At 47.2% G+C, this 19,349-nt stretch overlaps 1 protein-coding gene across 5 annotated transcripts in view; it reads right to left on the reverse strand.

Annotated features, from left to right (window-relative positions):
* PIP5K1B (phosphatidylinositol-4-phosphate 5-kinase type 1 beta) overlaps nucleotides 1–19,349 on the reverse strand; it is a 290,374-nt gene that overhangs the window by 106,776 nt on the left and 164,249 nt on the right. For 4 of the 5 annotated variants that reach the window (XM_046022086.1, XM_046022085.1, XM_046022088.1 and 1 more), the window contains one exon: nucleotides 7,961–8,078. The exons of the other annotated variant lie outside the window; for it this stretch is intronic. In XM_046022086.1, coding sequence (XP_045878042.1) covers nucleotides 7,961–8,078 — 118 coding nt within the window. The remainder of the gene's footprint in view (nucleotides 1–7,960; nucleotides 8,079–19,349) is intronic. 5 annotated transcript variants of the gene reach the window in all.

Below are 19,349 nucleotides of genomic sequence, written 5' to 3' on the forward strand. Positions count from 1 at the left end.
TTACAAGCACTTCACGTGTACCAAGTTCAAAATCAAATTCATCTCAGGGCTATGGTTAGCCCACACGATGTTTCTATAGTAACTGGAAAGAGGTGCCTTTTTCTTCTGGCAGATGTAGCCCTGGGTCAGATACAAGGCTCAGGATTAGAAGGGCTGGATTCCAGTCTCTACTCCTTTAGCTTAGCCATGTATTCTTGGGCAGTGCACAACTTGCACAACCATACATGGTGATTCTAGATCACCCTCACCCCCAATCTCTATATTCTCCCTCTTATTCATTTTGTTCCCAAACTGGAAACTTGGGCATCATCCTTGATGCTTCCCATTTCCTCACCTTTCATATCCAGACTATTGATTATATCTGCCCCCCTCATGCCCTCTCTTTTGCTCATACCCTAAGTTCAGTGGTTTCACATCATGCCTTCATTACTATGGGAGGCTCAACCTGGCCTCGAGTATCCACTCTTGATTTCTCTTGTGCATTTCCTACCAGGAAGCCGGAGATGTTTCTAAAATGTCAATCTGATCTCATCCTCCCATGTCTTCACATCCTTCAGTGGTTTCTACCGTCTGGTTAGAAGATAACACCCAGATTTCCTACCACAGTTTTCAAGGCTATGTGCGGCCCAGCCTTGCTCTCCAGCCTTCTCCTTTAGCACTTCCCTCCTTAAAATCTAGCTCTAGTCACAGACAGCTACTTCCTCTTTCCTCAGATGTGCCGCAGACTGTCAACGACTGGATTCTACATCTTCCTCTACCAAGACTCGCCTCTCTTCTGCCCTCACCGGGCTGACTACTCCTCATTCATGAATTCACTTAGCATTGAGAAAACGGGTCCTGGGCATCTGTAATACCCCAGGCATTCAGGAAGCTTGGATCCCAGCAGGAGAAAACAGGTAGGAAACAAGTAAGGAATTATACATTGGGACATGGTAAGGGCTATGGAGAAGATGGGGCATGGAAAGGGGGTGGAGAGCCAGCAGGGACTGAGGGTTGGTTTACCATGAGTTTTGAGTAGTGCTGGCCACTGGAAGCTTCCCTTAGAAGGGGGCATTTGAGCGGAGGCCTGTGGCTGTGTGGGGGAAGGATGTGTCCGGGAGAGGGGAGGGCAACTACAAAGGTCCTGAGACCTGGGGAGTTCAAGGCACAGTCAGGAGACCAGTGGCTAAGCAGAGGGAGTCAGGAGAGCAAAGAGCAAGTGGGCCGGACCACAGAGGGTGGCACAGGGCACCGCAGGGACGCTGACTTTTTCTCTAAGGGAGCTGAAAGCCACAGGAAGGTCTGGAGCAGAGGACCACTCTGCTGTGCTGAGAAGCCACTGTCGGGGGACAAACGAGGCCTGGGGCTCAGCGAGGAAGCCCTATGTGACTCAGGCTTTCAGCATCTGATGGATGGCGCCTATTCCAGAAAAACTCTTCTTGGTCCCATGAGTCTAGATCATCTGCTTCCTGGCACTGAATGTTCTCGTCATGGAAGTTACCACAAAATACCTCAAATGCCCATTTCTTATTCCGCGCCCCCAGCAGACTGCAGAGCTCCGGGAGAGCACAAACCACGCGGCTCTCGGGCAGGGAAACGATGCACACGGCAGGCACTAAATAAATTTTTGTCGAACAATGGCTGAACTCCACATGTCACCACCAAGTGAAGCGCTATCAATCCAACCCAATGCCAAAAAACCTGCAGGGAAGTCAAATTTGGGGCCATGGGGCTCAGTGTTTATCAACTAACCATCCCCACTACTGACCAGAGAAACACTGAGAGCAGCGGAAAAGGTCAGGACTCAGTGTGTGAGACCAGACCAGCCCCCGTGGATTTAAAGAATTGGGTCCCGAACATGGAAACATCTAGAACTTGCCCCAGTGCTTTTTCAACTGGGCTTCTGAAGAGCGAAGTCCCCATCACAGAGAAATCTGAAAGGAGCTGAGTAGGAGGTGGGGGAAGAAGACGGAGAGGGCAGAAACCAGGAGAACAACAATGAAAAGGCAGTTTCTAGATGCTGACTTTAAATCAGTTTGCTTTGGCAGCACATGGATAAGGGAAACAAAATTCTCTAAGGAAAAGAAAGCGGCGAGTGTGCGCGGCCTTTCTGAAAGTCATGGCAACTTCTGTTTTCCACTTCTCTTTCCTCTGGGCTGGCTTCCTGATGCTTCCACGCTGAGTAGTGGGAGAGCCTCTGCCATGATGGGTGACATAGAGATGAGGAAGAAAAAGAAAAATAGCCCCAAGACCACACACGGAATGCCATGAACGCCCCTGGGGAAGCAGAGGGCGTTTTCCCTGCTGTGGGTGCGGGACTCGGGTGGAAAGTTCATCAGTGGGACGGGCATGGGACTTGGAATCACCACCCCCCCCTTTTTTAAAATACTTACTTATTTTAGAGAGAGAAAAAGAGAGAGCGAGAGGGGCAGAGGGAGAGAGAGAGAATCTCAGGCAGACTCTGTGCTGAGTGCAGAGCCCAACATGACATCATGACCTGAGCCGAAATCAAGAGTCTGACCCTGGACCCACTGCACCAGCCAGGCACCCCGGGAAGCACTTTTTTTTTTTTTTTTTTAATCAAGCCTCTACCAGTGACCATTTAAGTGACCTGGCGTAAATACCCCTGGCACCCAGAGTCCAAGGAACCTCATCTCTAAAACGATGCTAACAATAGCTCCAGGAAAGCAGCTGGAAGCTTTTAAAGTGGGTGCTTTCAAAGCCGCTGGCCAGGAGTGACCACTGGGTTATCGCTGTTCCTAGTTCTTGCTGCGTGACCACGCGCAGGGGAGTGGGGCAGACTCCTTGCAGGTGAGCAAGAGCTGGCCATGCCTCAGGCCCAACTCCGACGACCAGAGGGCTACCCACAGATACACCACGACACGCCTAGTGAGTCAAGAAGCAAGATGCGTCTTTTGCGCAATCACGAGTCTGAGACGCCGGCAAACAAAGGTGCGGACCCTAAGCTCTTATAAAGAGTGAGGGCAGACCCCGCACTCTCTTTAGGAATTCTGATTCTCTGTTTTACGGGCTTGGAGGTCCTGGCACACAACCTTCTTACGGAGAGGAGTCGATGTTGTGGAAGGGAAACGACAGCACAGAACGCAGAAACGAGAGGCTGCAAACAGGGAAATTAGGGGGCGATCCAGGAGGAGCGGTCTGGAGAAAACTGGATTCAGACCTGAACATCTGTTTCCAATCAAAGTCTCAAATTCTTCCATAAGCAGTGACATGATAGGGGAAGTGTTTCATTGGTACCTCGTTGAACAGTCCTCTGTGAGGAAATTTACAAAGTAATATGCACGCAAAAAGAAACTGTTTGGACTCTGGCGGGGCTCACAACGCCGGGCATCGGTGTGCAGACGACTGGCATCATGAGACCAGGATTCTCACCCTTGTCACCTGCAATTCTGCAGTTTCTCACCCTAGAACTTGGTGACCAACCTTCTGGGGAATGTTGCCGCTAAAGAGCAAATAAAGAGGCGGGACGGGAACATTTTAATTAGCCTCAATCCACAGGGCCCACGTGGACGCCCGCGTCTTCTGCACTTTCCCGCAGGCCCTTTCTTTCCTGCGAGCTGTTCCAATGCATCCATTCTCTTCCTTCGATTTCCTGCAGGGCCTCCCGAAGATCCCCACTGGAAAGGCCACAAAGTACAACCCCAGCTGGGCCCCGCCAAGGCAAGTTAACAATGTAAACCGGCTCAGCGTGGTGGGGATCATTCTTCCTGCCATTTCTTCCCCCTGATTGTGTTAAATATTCGCCCCCCTGCTCTCCACTGGTGCCCGTGAGTCTGGAAGGACTTCATGTGAATCACGCCGGATTCTGGAACCCTCGGGCACCTGGGGGAGCAGGAAATCAAACCAAGGGCTTGTTGCCCAAGCAGAGATGTGGGGGGAAAAAGCGCTCTGGGGGGGGTCCTTGACCTTCCCTTGGGAGGCGTTTATTTTGGAACAAGGAAGGAGGTGTGTCCCCGTGCTGGGCACACACAAGCACTCGGTGTGCGGTCTCACGATCCACATTATGCATGTTCCAACATGAAACTTGTAATCAGCATGCACGTGGTGAACCTTCACGGTACCGAGAACAAAACAGAGTAATTCAGGCTCAAATCCAGACGCAAGAGCACAAGGTGAAGCAGAAATGCAGGCATGTCACGGGGATCCAAAAGACGACCTTTCTGGAGAATTACCATTATTGTATAACGTTACCGTCTCCTCCCCCTTTTAGGGCAGTAGATCTTCACAGATATGGATTTGACAAGCCCACCTGATAGATGCCAGGATGGACTCTGTGCTCTGGATGATACTTTTTAAATTGTTTTCCTTCACACAGTTTTTTAACGGTGGTCTTACTTGATTCTCCTGTGCTTTATCTGGGCTTAACTCTTCCAAAGAATGCTTTGTTGGAGGTGCTCTGACTGCTCTGGCCAGATGCTTCAGAACGGACACCTCATAGTTCGGTGGCTGAGGGACCGTTAGGGTGAGATCACATTGAAGGAGAGGTCTCAGACTCCGTGGCCTGGGGGGGCCAGTGGGTCAATGGACAAGCACACGGCGGAGGGCTGGGGGATGCTTGTTCAGGTCCAGACTCTGCACCCACCAGCGTGGGTAACCTTGGGGACCTCTCTGACCCCAGCTTTAGCCTGTTCATCTACAATGAATGGTTGTGCTAAGAAGTCTGAGGGTTATACCCAATTCTGGGAAGCATATCATGCCAGGTTCAAAGCCCTTTCTTCACTACACTTCGAATCACTGCCTGGAGTTTTCCAGTTGAGGAGTTTGGAGGTGAACTTCTAGTTCTGGGCTGGGGGTGTCCCCAGTGGGAGTCTCAGTGCCGGCAGGTAGGTGGCCATAACCACTGGGGTCAGGCAGCCATGTTCAGTTACAAGGCCTTTGTCTGTTTTTTTGCAGGTCCCAGAGATGGGTCCGGTTACAGGGGGTGGAAAAACGGAATCAGACAAAAGCACTCTGACCTGCCTGTTCCTGTCTTTCCCTCCCCCACCCTCCAAGTCTTCATTATGGAAAATTTCAAACCTACATAAAAGCAAAGAGAACGGCGTAGTTAACATCTCTCTATCGCCCTTCCAGCTTCCACAATGATCACCTCCTGGCCAGTCTTGTCTCTGCTACAACCCAATCACCCCTCTGCCTGCTTCCCTCAGATTCTTTCCAAGCAAACCCCAGACATCACATCATCCCACCCATAGAAACTTCAGCCTGTGTCTCAAAAAGCCGAAGACTCCTCTTTGAAAACAGAACCAGAATACCATCATCCCACCAAGAAGCTAATTCCTCAACATCATCAAATATGTAGTCTCTCTTTAAATTTCACCAGCTTCCTATAATTAAAAAAAAAACCAAACAAACTATTTATTTGCATGATCTGGCCCCGTCTTTCCAACTTCCTGATCCAAACCTTCCTCTCCCCGCCATCTTGGTCTACCCAAAGTGCTTCTAAACACGTAAGCATTTGCGTCTCTGGTCCCACCATCCTTACACCACTCCCCTCCCCTGAATATGCTTCCCTTCTTTTCCACCTACTCACATCCCCTCTAATTTTTACATCGCAGTTGAACCATTTCACACCCAGAAGAAGCCCTCCTCATCTTTGGTGCAACAGAGAGAGGCCCCCTGCCCCCTCCTCCGACATCCTTGGGTACTGTCTAGTTACTGCCCAGTAAAGTTTGTGATTCTCGCACACAATCAAATCATCATTCCAGCTGGATTTTAAGTTCTCTGAGTATCATGACTCCTCACTTTTGAATCTCCCCATAATTTGTAGCCAAGCATTTTCATCACAGTAAGTACTCAAAGTACCGACCGATTAATTCACCTTTTGCCAGCTACATGAAAAAAGACGTCTGCTCTGTGCTGCTCTGCACAGTCTCTACCCTCATGACGTAATAACTCTGCCAGTCTGAAGGCTCACTGGGAGACTGCGGAAGCCCTGTGCGTTGTTGATCAGGATAAGGCCTTCCTCCAGGAAAGCAATTTTGTGAGACAGAATGAGTATAAGAATGGGCTTCCCAGCCTGCAGCTCAGTGACCACAGGAGGGGCAAGGGAGGAGGGCAGAAGGACAGACATGTCATCACACGGATTGTGCTCTGTGCTCTGAAGCACAAACGCCATGGCATCTCCTTGGCTAGCGGAAGCTCGAGGAAATTCAGAAGGAGAATCCACCGACTTCCAATGCATGGCAGGAGATCAGAACACAATCTTGTTTTCAATAAGACGATATCAAGACGCCACTGAGCTTCCCAAACATGTTTCCTGAATGACCGTGACACTCGGTAATTATAGAATGGTCAGGAACCGAAGATACCTTCTCTAGAACATATCTACACACACCCCCACCACTCCCCACCCCTCAGATGTGTGGCTTTGTGCCCTGGAGGTGGCTGGGGAGGGCAGGTTGGAGGTGCTGGGTGGAGACAGCAGATACCTCAGTGAGTGGGGCATGACAAGCCAGAAAGCTACTTACTTGGAGGAACACATTTAAGAGCAGGAGGATGGCCAGGGACCTTCTACTCAGTCCCCACTGCTGTGAAGACTTTTTAATGCGCCTCAAGGAGCCAGTATCATCTCATGGGGCCGAAGCCACAGGAGTTTCTCAGGGGCCAACTAAAGAAGAGGGTCATACCAGAGTGTGGGGGGGATGGGAGAAATAGGTGATGAGGTCAAGGAGTGCACCTGTTGGGACGAACACTGGGGACGTAGGAACTACTGATTCACTATGTTGCACACCCGCAACTCATACAACACTGTGTGTTAACTAACTGGAGTTAAAAAAAAAAACTTGGAAAAAAAAAAAAAAGAGAGAGGGTCGTGGATGCACAGGTTTTCATCAGCACAGAACAGAATCTGTTTTGAATTTTATCACATACATCTTACCCAAATTATAAAATGCAGTTTCAATACTCTTTGTTCCAAGGGATAAATGTTGCCATACTTCCCCGGCAAAGCTTTATTCCAGGATCTGGCTCAAGCCTTATTAAGATCATTCAGAATGGGGTGAGCGATAAATATTGGACGGCACTCTTCCTACAGCTTCTTGGAAACCAATTTTGAAGAGCCCCAGGGTGTTAACAGTGATCAAATTACGAAATAAACCATTTTCCCCTTGAAACAAAAAGGAAGTTCCTGGCTCCTTGAACAGGAGTAAGGCAGCAATCTGAGATCACATCAGACCACCTCCCAAAAGGCTGCTGTGTTCCGTACCTGCTGCGTGCCAGAAAGATGATGCAGAGAAAAGACAAGCCTAAGGATAGAATATGCCCTGTACCAGATAAAGACACATTTAAAGGGGCGCCTGGGTGGCTCAGTGGGTTAAGCCTCTGCCTTTCGCTCAGGTCATGATCTCAAGATCCTGGGATTGAGCCCCGCATTGGGCTCTCTGCTCGGCAGGGAGCCTGCTCCCCCTTCTCTCTCTGCCTGTTTCTCTGCCTACTTGTGATCTCTCTGTCAAATGAATAAATAAAATCTTAAAAAAAAAGACACATTTAAAAAGAGTTTGCATCAAGAGATGTTGAGAACAAAACTACCTAGCATCTCTGAAATGGCATTCAAGTTGTAGGTCAAGGTGAAAATGGTTGTGGGCCAAGGCAGGCTCGAGACAACTGGTGTAAATATGGCAATTAAAACAGGAAGGCTTTCAAACAGAATCCAATCAGCAAAATTCAGAGGAGTACTTAGAACTCATTATAATATATCTGTTAGAATAATCATCTGAAGTAGCAACCCATCCCACAATTATTTCAATATCTATGACTAAAGCAGATTTTGTAGCTACCGGTAAAGGCGGCCGAGTCCAATCACATTTCCTGAAGCTAAATTCATCGTCGTTATGAAACTTGGACCTTTCACTATGCTCCGGAGCTTTATTAAAACAAGAGACACAAGCCCCTTGTCACTGTTGCTACGAGACAAATGTTTATATCACACATTCCTGGAGAAGGAAGGAAAATTACAGGTTCTTACCAAGTAATCATCAGGCTTGATACCAAAAAGTTCTCTGAAATATCGGAATGCTAGCGGAGCATATGTCTTAAATCTGAAGTCTGGGTAATGATGAGCTGGGGTCAGGTTGCTCCCTTCACTGCAGTTAAATTAAAAAAAAAAAAAAAAAAGAAAGAAAAGAAAAGGCAAGAGAGAGAGAGAGAGAGAGAGAGAGAGAAAGAGCATTAGCAAAGACAATCTTGACTTCAAATACTACCTCTATTGGTCCCGGGCCAATCTCCCTGCTAAGAAAACATGCCCGATTGTGGACCCCTCTGAGCTCATGTCACAGAGGGCAACAGCCATCAGGTAAAATCAGATGCTAATTCGGTAGGGACCATGCCAAGCAGGCGATCCCTACCAATCACAGTGTGTCCTTAGCATTTTTTGGGGGGCGGGGCATGAACATTGAATACACAGTTTAAAGTAGGAATAAGTGAAATACTTTTAAAAATATGTCACTGACAAAATCGTCACACTGGAAAGAGATGAGTCCTGAATCCGAACTCTTTCTAACATCCACATTTATAGGAAAGGAGACCTTGAATATTTTAGGGATTTTTAAAACCATATTTCCATTCCCAGATACATCATTATCTCCCCCTTCTGAGTTCACCTCTGAAAATTCCTGTGCAACATTTATGATATATAAAAAGTATGAAGAAATAAACCAGTAAATTCTCATGGAGCCAAATGCTGCTTAAGAAATAAAATATTATCTATACAGTTGAATTGCCTCCTGTACTTTTTATTGATCATAAACCCCTCTTTCTCCTTGGAGGGATCCACTAGCCCGAATGTTGAGGTTTATCATTCATTTTACTCTTTGACTACAACAGTAATACATGTTACGTGACATCCGACAAGCCGCCTCATCTACCCGTACTAAAAGTTTTCACTGTGAAGAGTAGAAACAAGGCGGCGAGGAATATAGTTTTTTTTTTTTTTTTAAAGATTTTAATTTATTTGACAGACAGATCACAAGTAGGCCGAGAGGCTCCCTGCTGGGCAGAGCGCCCGATGCGGGGATCAATCCCAGGACCCTGGGATCATGACCTGAGCCGAAGGCAGAGGCTCTAACCCACTGAGCCACCCAGGCGCTCCCGTGGAATACAGTTTTATAGAGGGGCTCGAGATCTCTTTTCGCCATATTCTAAGTAGGACATCAAGGCTCTAGGCAGCTTAGTCCTGGTCTCATTTTTGTGGATACAAATAACACCGTGCAAATGAAAAGGCTTTCAGCATGCAACAAACACCTGGAATCCACTTCACGGCAGTCACATTTTTTTATCAGTACCTGGCACATCATTGATAGTAAGTATTTTCTGAGTGAAAGGATGAGTTTTCGAGATAATGCTACAACAGTAAACTTCATTCTTACATGAAGCTGAGGTTCAAAAGTCACGAGGTAGTGAACAATCACTGGTCTCCACAGACAATGGAATATGACTCAGCCTTAAAAAGAACGGCATTGGGGTGCCTGGGTGGCTCAGTGGGTTAAAGCCTCTACCTTTGGCTCAGGTCATGATCCCACGGTCCTGGGATCGAGCCCCGCATCGGGTTCTCTGCTCAGCAGGGAGCCTGCTTCCTTCTCTCTCTCTGCCTGCCTCTCTGCCTACTTGTGATCTCTGTCAAATAAATAAATAAAATCTTAAAAAAAAAAAAAGAACGGTATTTTGCCATTTGTAACAAAAACAGACCTAGAGAGTGTAACGCTAAGTGACGTAAGTCAAAGACACGTATTGTATGATTTCACTTATATGTGGAATTTAAGAAACAAAATAAAGACAGACGAACCAAGCGACAGCCTCTTTACCATAGAGAACACACAGATGGTTACCAGGGGAGAGGTGGCTGGGGGGATGGGGCCAGCGGGTGATGGGGACGAAAAGTACACTTGGCATCATGAGCACTGAGTGATGTACAGAATTCTGAATCACTACATGGCACACTTGAAACCAATATAACACTGTATGTTAATTACACCAGAAATTAAAATGAATTAATTTCAGAAATCACCATAATAAAAAAAAATCATGCTTAAGAACTATTTAGGAGATTATCTGTTTGACGTATCCACTGAAGCCAGATCGTCGTCCTGCAGGGTCACGGACGACTGCTTCTTCTGGGGACTCCCAGAGCCAGCATTTCGCTTGTGTTGTCAGGGACCAACTGCAGACAACGTGTCTTATCTTTAGAGGTGAGGCTTGCCCTTTAGGGCACAGGACCCAGGACTTCCCGGGACAGGAGCAGCCCCTCTGTGCCAGCTCCGTGTGCGGAATGGCCCCCGCTCACCAGCTCACCTAAACAGTCCCCATTGCCCTAGGCCAGTGAATACTCACTATTCATGTGTGTTCCCCAGGCATTCCATGTGAACGTTGCCTCATTCTCTGAGATTTATAAGGGGACACATAACTCAGGTCCTGCGGGACTGTCAAGAGGAATAGTTCTGGAACTAACGTGACATCAAGTCAGTTGAATGTACGGGCTATGCAGAAATAAGGGGTAAAATCACAGAGCCTCAAAGTGGCCTCTGACATCCTTCCTTACCCTTGCAAGCAAGCAAAGGCAAGCATGATGCCTTGGGTTCTGAACGGGGGGGGTGGTTTCGGTGGGCTAAGAGTGTTGCTGACTTATTTCTTCCACTCTCTTCTCCCCTTTCTACCTCATGCAGCCAAAGTAACAAATTCCATCAGAGCTCCTTACATTACCTTCAACATCCAGAGAATAAAACCCCGACAGTCTTACTTCCTTGGAGTTTTTCTTTCTCTTTTATTTAAGAAAGGAGATTTTTTAAAACATTGAGAGAGAAAGAGCATGGTGGGGGAGGGAGAGGCAGAGGGAGAGAGAGAATCTCAAGCAAACTCCCCACTAAGTGCAGAACCCAACATGGGGCTCAACTGCCTGACCTTGGGGTCATGACCAGAGTCAAAACCAAGAGTCAGACACTTAACCAACTGCATCATCCATGTGCCCCTGGAGTTTTCCTTTTTTTTTTTTTTTTAGTTTTAATTTTTTAAAAAAGATTTTATTTATTTATTTGAGGGAGAGAGAATGAGAGAGAGAGAGAACACGAAGGGGGGAAGGTTAGAGGGAGAAGCAAACTCCTCACTGAGCAGGGAGCCCGATGCGGGACTCGATCCTGGGACTCTGGGATCCTGACCTGCGCCGAAGGCAGATGCTTTACCGACTGAACCACCCAGATGATCCTGGAGTTTTTCTTTAAATGGCTTGTTCTTATGCAGTTGGGGGCTCACAATTGTATCCCTGAGGAGAGAATATTTATTACAACTTTCATGTGTGGTTATTCTGAGCTTCTTGGGCTGCTCACGTCTCCTGAAAATCACCATCCACCGCAAGTTTCCCCTGAATTCTGTCTCCCTGACGACTGTGGTTCATGCAGTCACGGTGTAAAAAGGATAGTGTGGAGTCACCCTGGAGAGCAGACGGCACGTGCCCCCCACATACACACAGAACATCTCTGGGATGAGAAAGGGAACATTTACTTCTGTAGGTATCCACTCTGACAGCTGGTGGAAAAATCGGCCAAATCAGTAAAAATGAAAAAAAAAATCTAGCTTGTTTTGGGCTGCCAAGGGATACAGAGATTGGGTCAACAGTGAGGGTCAACTGTGAGGCAGCTTGCCTGTAGGGGACAGCTAGTAACTTATGCTTGCATACACAGAGAACACAGAAAGGGGGTGGACATTATACTCAACACGGGCATCACACACATAATAACTTCTTCATGGCATCACTAACATATATTAATAATTATTTGCTGACATTACACCATCTTGAACCACTCTGTTTGCACGGATGGAGGGGAACATTCCCAAGCAGTCGGTCATAAGATAGCACCACTCTTGGTTTGTTTCTTTCCTAGTAGTTTTCATCTTATGAGTTTTACCTCCCTTTGATTAACAGAAGACCAGTTTGCAGTCTCTTAAATTAGACTGAATAGCCAGGCAGTGGTGGTGATGCTCTGACCCGGGGAGGTCTGGGTCTAACTCCCGTCTCTGCCGCTTACAAGCTGTGCTCCCTGAACACCACACGGAGCCTCCGGAAAGGCAATGTCAGCGTGATCAGGAACGTGAGCGGCTGTGCGCCCAGCATGTGGGGACCCTGAATACGTCCGGATGATCGAGGCTGTGTGATGATGGCAAACAACCCAGACCCAAACACTTCACATGAAGAATGAGTTGACCAGGGAGTTAACAACAACAACAAAAAAAGGCAAGCAAAGATGACAAAATGGGAAATATCCACAACTCGTACCGCAGACAAAGGGCTGATCTCCCAATATAACGAGCTCACATTAACAGCAAAGTCAAAGACCAAAGAGTTAATTAAAAAAAAAAAAAGCCAAAGACATGACCAGGCATTTCACAGAAATGTAAGTATAAACAAGCAAAATGTATAAAAAGATGCTCAAACTTTATAACAAAATAATAATATATATTATAACATATAATATATATTTATACATTAAATAATATATATTTATACATTTACAATAATAAAATAAATGCAAAATATTTATAATATATAAACATCTATATATTTATATGAATATACAATGTATATGTTTTATATGAAATTTATATTATAACTATTTATAATAAAATAAATGTATAATAAATATAATAATTTTATTTATATAAAATATGATTAATGTATATATAATAAGTTTTTAATAAAATTATATATTTATAATAAAATAAATGCAAATTAAGTGTCACTGAGGCTATAACACATAGGAGAGGGGCAAAATCCAAAATTTCGATAATGTTCAAGGGAAACTGGCACCCTGAAACATTAGTGGAGAGTAAGCTGCTATTTTTTTTTAATGGAGGCCATTTTCACAACTTCTATCAAAATCACAAATGTATAGACCCGTATGACCCAGCAAACGCATGCCTGTAGTTTAGCCCCCAGGCAAACCAGTGTACCCAGAAAACAACACGTGTACGGGTTCCAGCCTGGTTTGTAAGGACAGAGGGTTGGAAGCCTACTAGCTTCGTCTCTCTCTGAAGACGTAGGTCAGATTAATGCCGTTCAGCCACACTCTGGGCTACCTCGCAGCTATTAAAAAATGAGATTGATTCCACAGGGACAGGGAAGAGCTTTAGGATAAATTAAGTGAAAGAAGTGGCAAGCCGAATACTGCGTACGGCATCCACCATTTCTATACAAAAAGAAAAAAAAAGTGGGCGGTGCATGGATGTGCCTAAAAAGTCCCTGTAGGGACTAGCAGACCCCTAGCCACAGTGATCGCCAGAGTGGGACACTGGGTTAAAAGGTACGAGGACAAAATGAAAGGGACTTTTCACAGTGTCCCTTTGAAAAGCAGTGTGAGGATAAACCCTTCCCTAAGACAAAGGATCAGGATTCCTAAAGAGAGCGTGGGGTCTGCCTTCAGGAGCTGAGGGTCGACACGTGTGTGAGACCCAGAGGCTTGAACATGAGTCCAGTGGTCAGGGACGAGTCCCAGCCTCCTGCTGGCTGTCCTCGCCTGAGCCGGGGGTGGGCGGTGTCCATCCAGAGACCATTCCCAGCATCTACACTCACTCAGCAAAAATGACCTCTTCACAGGTTAAGATTTATATTATGCTCCTTCAGGGCATTTCGGGGGGGGGGGGGGCGGAGAGTTTTCCCGCCTTGACATAAAATCGAGGACGTGGAAATTCCAGCTGTGAGGTTTGGAGCTGTGGTTCTAGATGTTCAGATCCCATGAGCTGGTCAAATCTCAGCAATAAAAATCTGGAGGCTATTATGGGATTTCCGACTTTACTCCATGAAGTAAGAACCGAAACAATGAAGCCAAATCAAAGTACTAAACTTATCAAATTATAAAAGAAACGGCACGTTAACTCCATGTAAGGAAGGAAAAACTGTGGATAAAGAGCGTTTATCTTGGCCTTTTCTCCTTTGTTTCAACCAAAAAGCACTTCGATCACGGACCAGTCCTGGGCCTTACGATATTCACCTCTTCTGAGGACAGTTCCACTGTTAAGGCCAAAGCCACTGCTCCTCTTAAATTTAAAACTATGTGTTTCTTAATGACGACGGATGCTTAGAATTGCGCACTGCTGAAGCTTGCAGGAAGCATTAGCCACCACCTGGCATTTCCCCCTTAGCAGATAAAAACGTCCAAGTCTGGGGAGGGGAGGTAATGGCCTAAGCTGGTCAGGAACGAACAAGATCGGGAGATTAGATTCGCACCAGACAGTGGAAAAGTCCGAAGTGAACAGGTATGCCTCAACTTAAACCTGACATTCCCAGGCTCGTCTCCCTTTCTAGGATTTGGTTAAGGCTCCGGGGGACCGCCTGCCCGCATACCCCAGCTCTTCTCTAGGAGGACCTCCCCCTGCAAGGTCAGGTGGGCAGAGCTGTACTTACAGAAGCTGGAGAACATTCTCATTCTCACCTGCGTGCACCGTGAACACCTTCGCTTTGTGGTTTCACAGCCTGATCACCCAGTGCTACGTCTGGTGGCACCGGGAGGAGAGATCTGGTGCGAAGCAGGAAGGAGAGAATATTTCAGCATCTCTAGGGCACCTAAGGGGTCCAGCCTGGAAGCCAAGAGCCAGAGCTTTGATGTTTTCCCGCATTTTCTATTTGGTGAATTCATGACTGCAAACTAGAACTGTCAGTAGTGGGTTTGGGGCCCGATGGCAAAAGGACTGGGGTCTGCAACTCCTGGGTGACAGATACGTTCACGGGACTATTTTTGGTGAGAAGTCTCGCGGTCTGCCCTCTGTAAGCTGGAGACCCCAGACAGCTGGTCATGTAGTCCCAGCTCAGACTTGGAGGTCTGAGAACCAGGGCAGCCGGTGCTGTAAGTCCGGGTCCGAGCCGGAAGGCCCCGGAGCCAGAGAGCTGAAGTCTGAGGGCAGGAGAAGACGCCTGCCCCACCCAGGAGGGGAGCGGACTTGTCCTTCCTCTACCTTTGGGTTCCACACAGGCCCTCAACAGACTGGGGAGGTGATCATGGGGACAGTCCTGATCCAAACACAGATTTCCTCTAGAGAAATCATCACACACGCCCTCAGAATCCTGTTTTACCAGCCACGAGGTGTCCCCTCGCCCAGCCAAGCCGAAACGTGACACCCATCATCTCAGCAAGCAGCGGGGGGAGTGACGGACACGGATGGAACCGGAGGGATGAGCGGCGCTGGTGCAGCGGTCCGCGTGGACACGGGCCTCCAGGGTCCAGGAACCAGTAGATGCTGGCAGCGACTCTTCCAACCGGACCTTTGTGAGTCGGTCTGGAGAAGTCGGTTTGGTGTCGCTCATTTCCTCTGCCGATGGAGCCAAGGGAGTCCCTTAGGACTCTGGATATAACCAGTGAAACAGCAATCGGTCCCTCTCTTGTGAAACTGGACAGTGCTCTTCAGTGGGAGAACAAAGCAGAACAAAGCCAAGGCCAGAGTCCCTGCGGGTGACCCCCTCCCGTGAGCACCTCCTGCAGAGAGAGGCCTGTGCTGCCTCGTGCCAGGCCACGCCGTCTTTTGCGGCCAGCCAGCGGACCACAGCCAGTCCTTAAAAATCAGTAGCTGAGAGCAGCTTCAAGTTCAAAGCCAAATAATGCATGGGCGGGGGGCTCTCATTTCCAGGAACGTGTGATATCACTGGCTATTTAAATGCTAAAGCTCCTGACTAGTGGGTCCCCTCCAAGGAAACTGTGTTTGCAAAGCGATTTCAATGAGGTTAAAATATTACGTAATATTCAGTACCTGAAAGAAATCTTCTATTTTCAACGAAAGGAGGGGGATATACCTCCTCTTAAGAGGAAATCCGTTTCTCCCCATCCCCACTACATAAACGCCGAAGAAATATTTAAAGAGTTTGACCTGAAGGGACATCACACTATTTGGCTTGTCCAGGAAAGGCTACGTTCCCTCTTTAAAGCGGGGAGGACTACTCTGGGGCCTGGTGTGTCGTCCACGTGCCCGAAGGACGTGGTACAGAATGCGTGTAGCGGCTGGGGTGGCAGTATTCTCAGAGGCCCTGCTGCAACCACTCAGAGCTCTAGTTGTGGTGAGAAAGGGGGTCACAGACAATATGTAAATGAGTGCACAGGGCTGGGTTCCAATTAAACTTTATTAACAAAAAGGGGCGGGGAGCTAGGTTTGTCCCGTGGGCTATCATACGCTGACCCACGGGGTAACAGGTAAGTTCTTGGATGAGTTTATGTCAACATTACTTGAAAGGCAAGGACACTTGGCTACCCTATCAAAAACCACACCATCCAGCACTGAAATCCGACAACGTTCCTATGAACTGCTGACCAATATGTTCGCCTGCCATCTAGAAAACTGTCTCACCCTCACAGTAGTGCTGGGTAACTCTCCCCGCCCACCATTCACAGAAATCCCCAAGAGTCAGACATCAAACCTACGGGCCATCTGCGTTCTGTGACGGTCCTGACAGCAAACTGAACTCCATTTTGTAAGCGAAGAGACTGGGATGCGGAAGACTTCTACACATGCTTTAGGGAGATGATTATTCTCGAATACGGGAAGGTATATAACTTGTTACTGCCTGCTTCGAGGGCACGTTTTCCCTCAGAGGGAAGGCTGTGGTGGTGCCTCCTGGAGGGGAGCAGAGGGAAGGACTAACGCTACTTGTCAAGGGGCTGGAGAGACAGCTTTAGGCTGGTAATTCTGAGGCAAAAGCTGGATCCTTTTTTGGATTCAAAAAAGCAGAAATCCTGCTACTATGCTTTATTTACTGCCACGGTGTGAGGAAAAACCAAAAGTCTGGAGCCAGCCATCTCCGAATCCAGATCCTGCCTTGCCATTCATCAGCTGCAGAGCCTTGGGTCAAGGTATGTACGGTCTGAGAGCTGTACCTACTTCCTACATAAAGTGTATTTTTTTTTTTGTGGTAAATGTGAAAAATAAAAACAATAATTTAATACTATATGTTACATAAATATTATATCAAAATATTTGGGTTGGTTCATAGCTGGTCCTCATAAATTTTGCCTTTTTCCACCCCAGGTTCAGGTTCACAAGGCAAAATATTACAGAACATCCTCTTTCTTCCTCATCTCATTTACACATGGAAATGGATCCACAACTTTGAGGTTCTGGGTATAGCAGGGAGTCTGGGGTCAGAAGATGAAGATACGGTCACCACCCTCCTATTCCTCTCCTTTGATTCTAGAAGATTACTGAAACAGATCGTTGAAAGGGATTTTATATCATCCCTCGAATCTCAAGTCCAGACCCTTTTCCATCTACAAAGTGAAATCATCTGGAGGACAAATGCGTAATGTCTAAAAATAACACCGAGCCCCCTTTAAAATAAATAAATAAATAAATAAATAAATAACAAACACAGTTCGCTCTGTTGCTAAGGGAAACAGATCCCGCAGCTTCACGATGGCAGTGAATTAGAACATCTCACGGCGCCCTAAGCAATTAGTTTTCTCCATGACCCAGATAGATTCCTCGCATTTCAGAGCCATCAGACCCTTTAGGACGCTCAGCTGCTCATAACCGGGGACAGTCCTGCCCGCACCAACTCCTGTCTCCAGGCAGGTGGAGAACTAGGGGCGGGCAGGGAGGGAACTTTTTCTGGCAGCTTTACTGAGGCATCACGGAGATACAATAAAGTACAGTCTGTTAATTTTCACAGGCGTCTATATCCATGAAGCCATCGCCAGGGTCAAGGTATTGGATTTGCTCATCACTTTTTTTTTTTTCTTTCCATTTTATTTATTTTTTCAGCGTAACAGTATTCATTCTTTTTGCACAACACCCAGTGCTCCATGCAAAACGTGCCCTCCCCATTACCCACCACCTGTTCTCCCAACCTCCCACCCTTGACCCTTCAAAACCCTCAGGTTGCCCCAACCTCCCACCCCTGACCCTTCAAAACCCTCAGGTTGTTTTTCAGAGTCCATAGTCTCTTATGGTTCGCCTTGCTCATCACTTTTGATTGCGAGAGTAACAAGGAGCTATGGCTGGCATGGCCGGGGGGTGGCAAGGATCCTGAAATGATATATTTTAAGTGTAACAGTGGGTTCTTCTAAAGAGGGTCAGCTAGCTGTGACGTGGCTGCCAGGCAAGGGCTGGTCTGCTATCCTGGCACAGAGAGTGAAGGTCAAAGACACAAATTCCAGGGGCGCCTGGGTGGCCCCGTCGGTTAAGCACCTGCCTTCAGCTTGAGTCATGATCTCGGGGTCCTGGGATCGAGCCCCATGTCGGGCTCCCTGCTCCGTGGGAAGTCTGCTTCTCCCTCTCCCTCTGCCTCTCCCCTGCTTGTGCTCTCCTTCAAATAAATAAATAAAATCTTAAAAAAAAAAAAAAAAGAAAGACATAAATTCTAGGTATGGACAATGTTGGCTTTCCTACTCCTGGAGAAAAAGGTGGAAAACAACCTCATTTGTGTTCATCAGAAAATGCAGTATGCTTATAATAAATCATCCACGAATAAAAGGATTCATGGCCCCGAGAAAGTGCCTTCCATGCCCATGAGGACCTATGTATGTGTTCCTTATCGGAAAGTAGTTCCTAGAGTGTCCTCCATTATTTAGTTACTAAATAGACATGATTTTGAAATTTTAGATATTAATTTAAAAATCATGTGGAGTTTTACTAGTTGCAAAAATCATGTAATAACTCCAAGAACGAAATCTGGGAGCTACTGGAAAGATTATCACTGTAACACGGGAAGTACTGTGCTAGCTCAGTGGTTCTCAGTTCTGCACGTAGAACCTTCTGGAAGAATTTTCTCGGTCCCACCCCCAAAGTTCCTCATTCAGCTGATCTGGGATGGAGCCCAATAATACGCATTTCTAACAAGTTCAGGTGAGCCTAAGCTGCAGGTCTGGGGACCACCTGCTTGAGCCGTGCTTTCCCCGCGGCCCATCCACAGTTGCCTCTGTCAATCGGACACTATGGGGGATGGAGCACTTTGCCCTTCTTCCTCCACTCATCTGCAGCTGTACTGCTCTCTGCACCCTGAACTCACTGCCAGCCCCTCTCCCACAAGAGACCTCCGTTCCTCGTGTTCTTCATAGCCAATGTAAAGAACCCCCAGTTGAAATGTGTGGGCAGAGGCCAGAACAGTCATAAGCACACTTACACCAATTATTAACCGCAGATCATACCAAAAGATTCAGATAAACTCATGACATTCTGACTTTCTAGAGAAAAGATGTAGTTAATGCATACTTTCTGGGAATGCTAAACAGACTGTTAAAAACAAACATATAGGGGCGCCTGGGTGGCTCAGTCGGTTAAGCATCTGCCTTTGGCTCAGGTCATGATCCCAGGGTCCTGGGATCGAGTCCTGCGTCGGGCTCCCTGCTCACTGGGGAGTCTGCTTCTCCTTCTGCCGCTGCCCCTCCCCCTGT

The sequence above is a fragment of the Meles meles genome, chromosome 11 (assembly GCF_922984935.1).
Source record: "Meles meles chromosome 11, mMelMel3.1 paternal haplotype, whole genome shotgun sequence".
NCBI lineage: Eukaryota > Metazoa > Chordata > Mammalia > Carnivora > Mustelidae > Meles > Meles meles.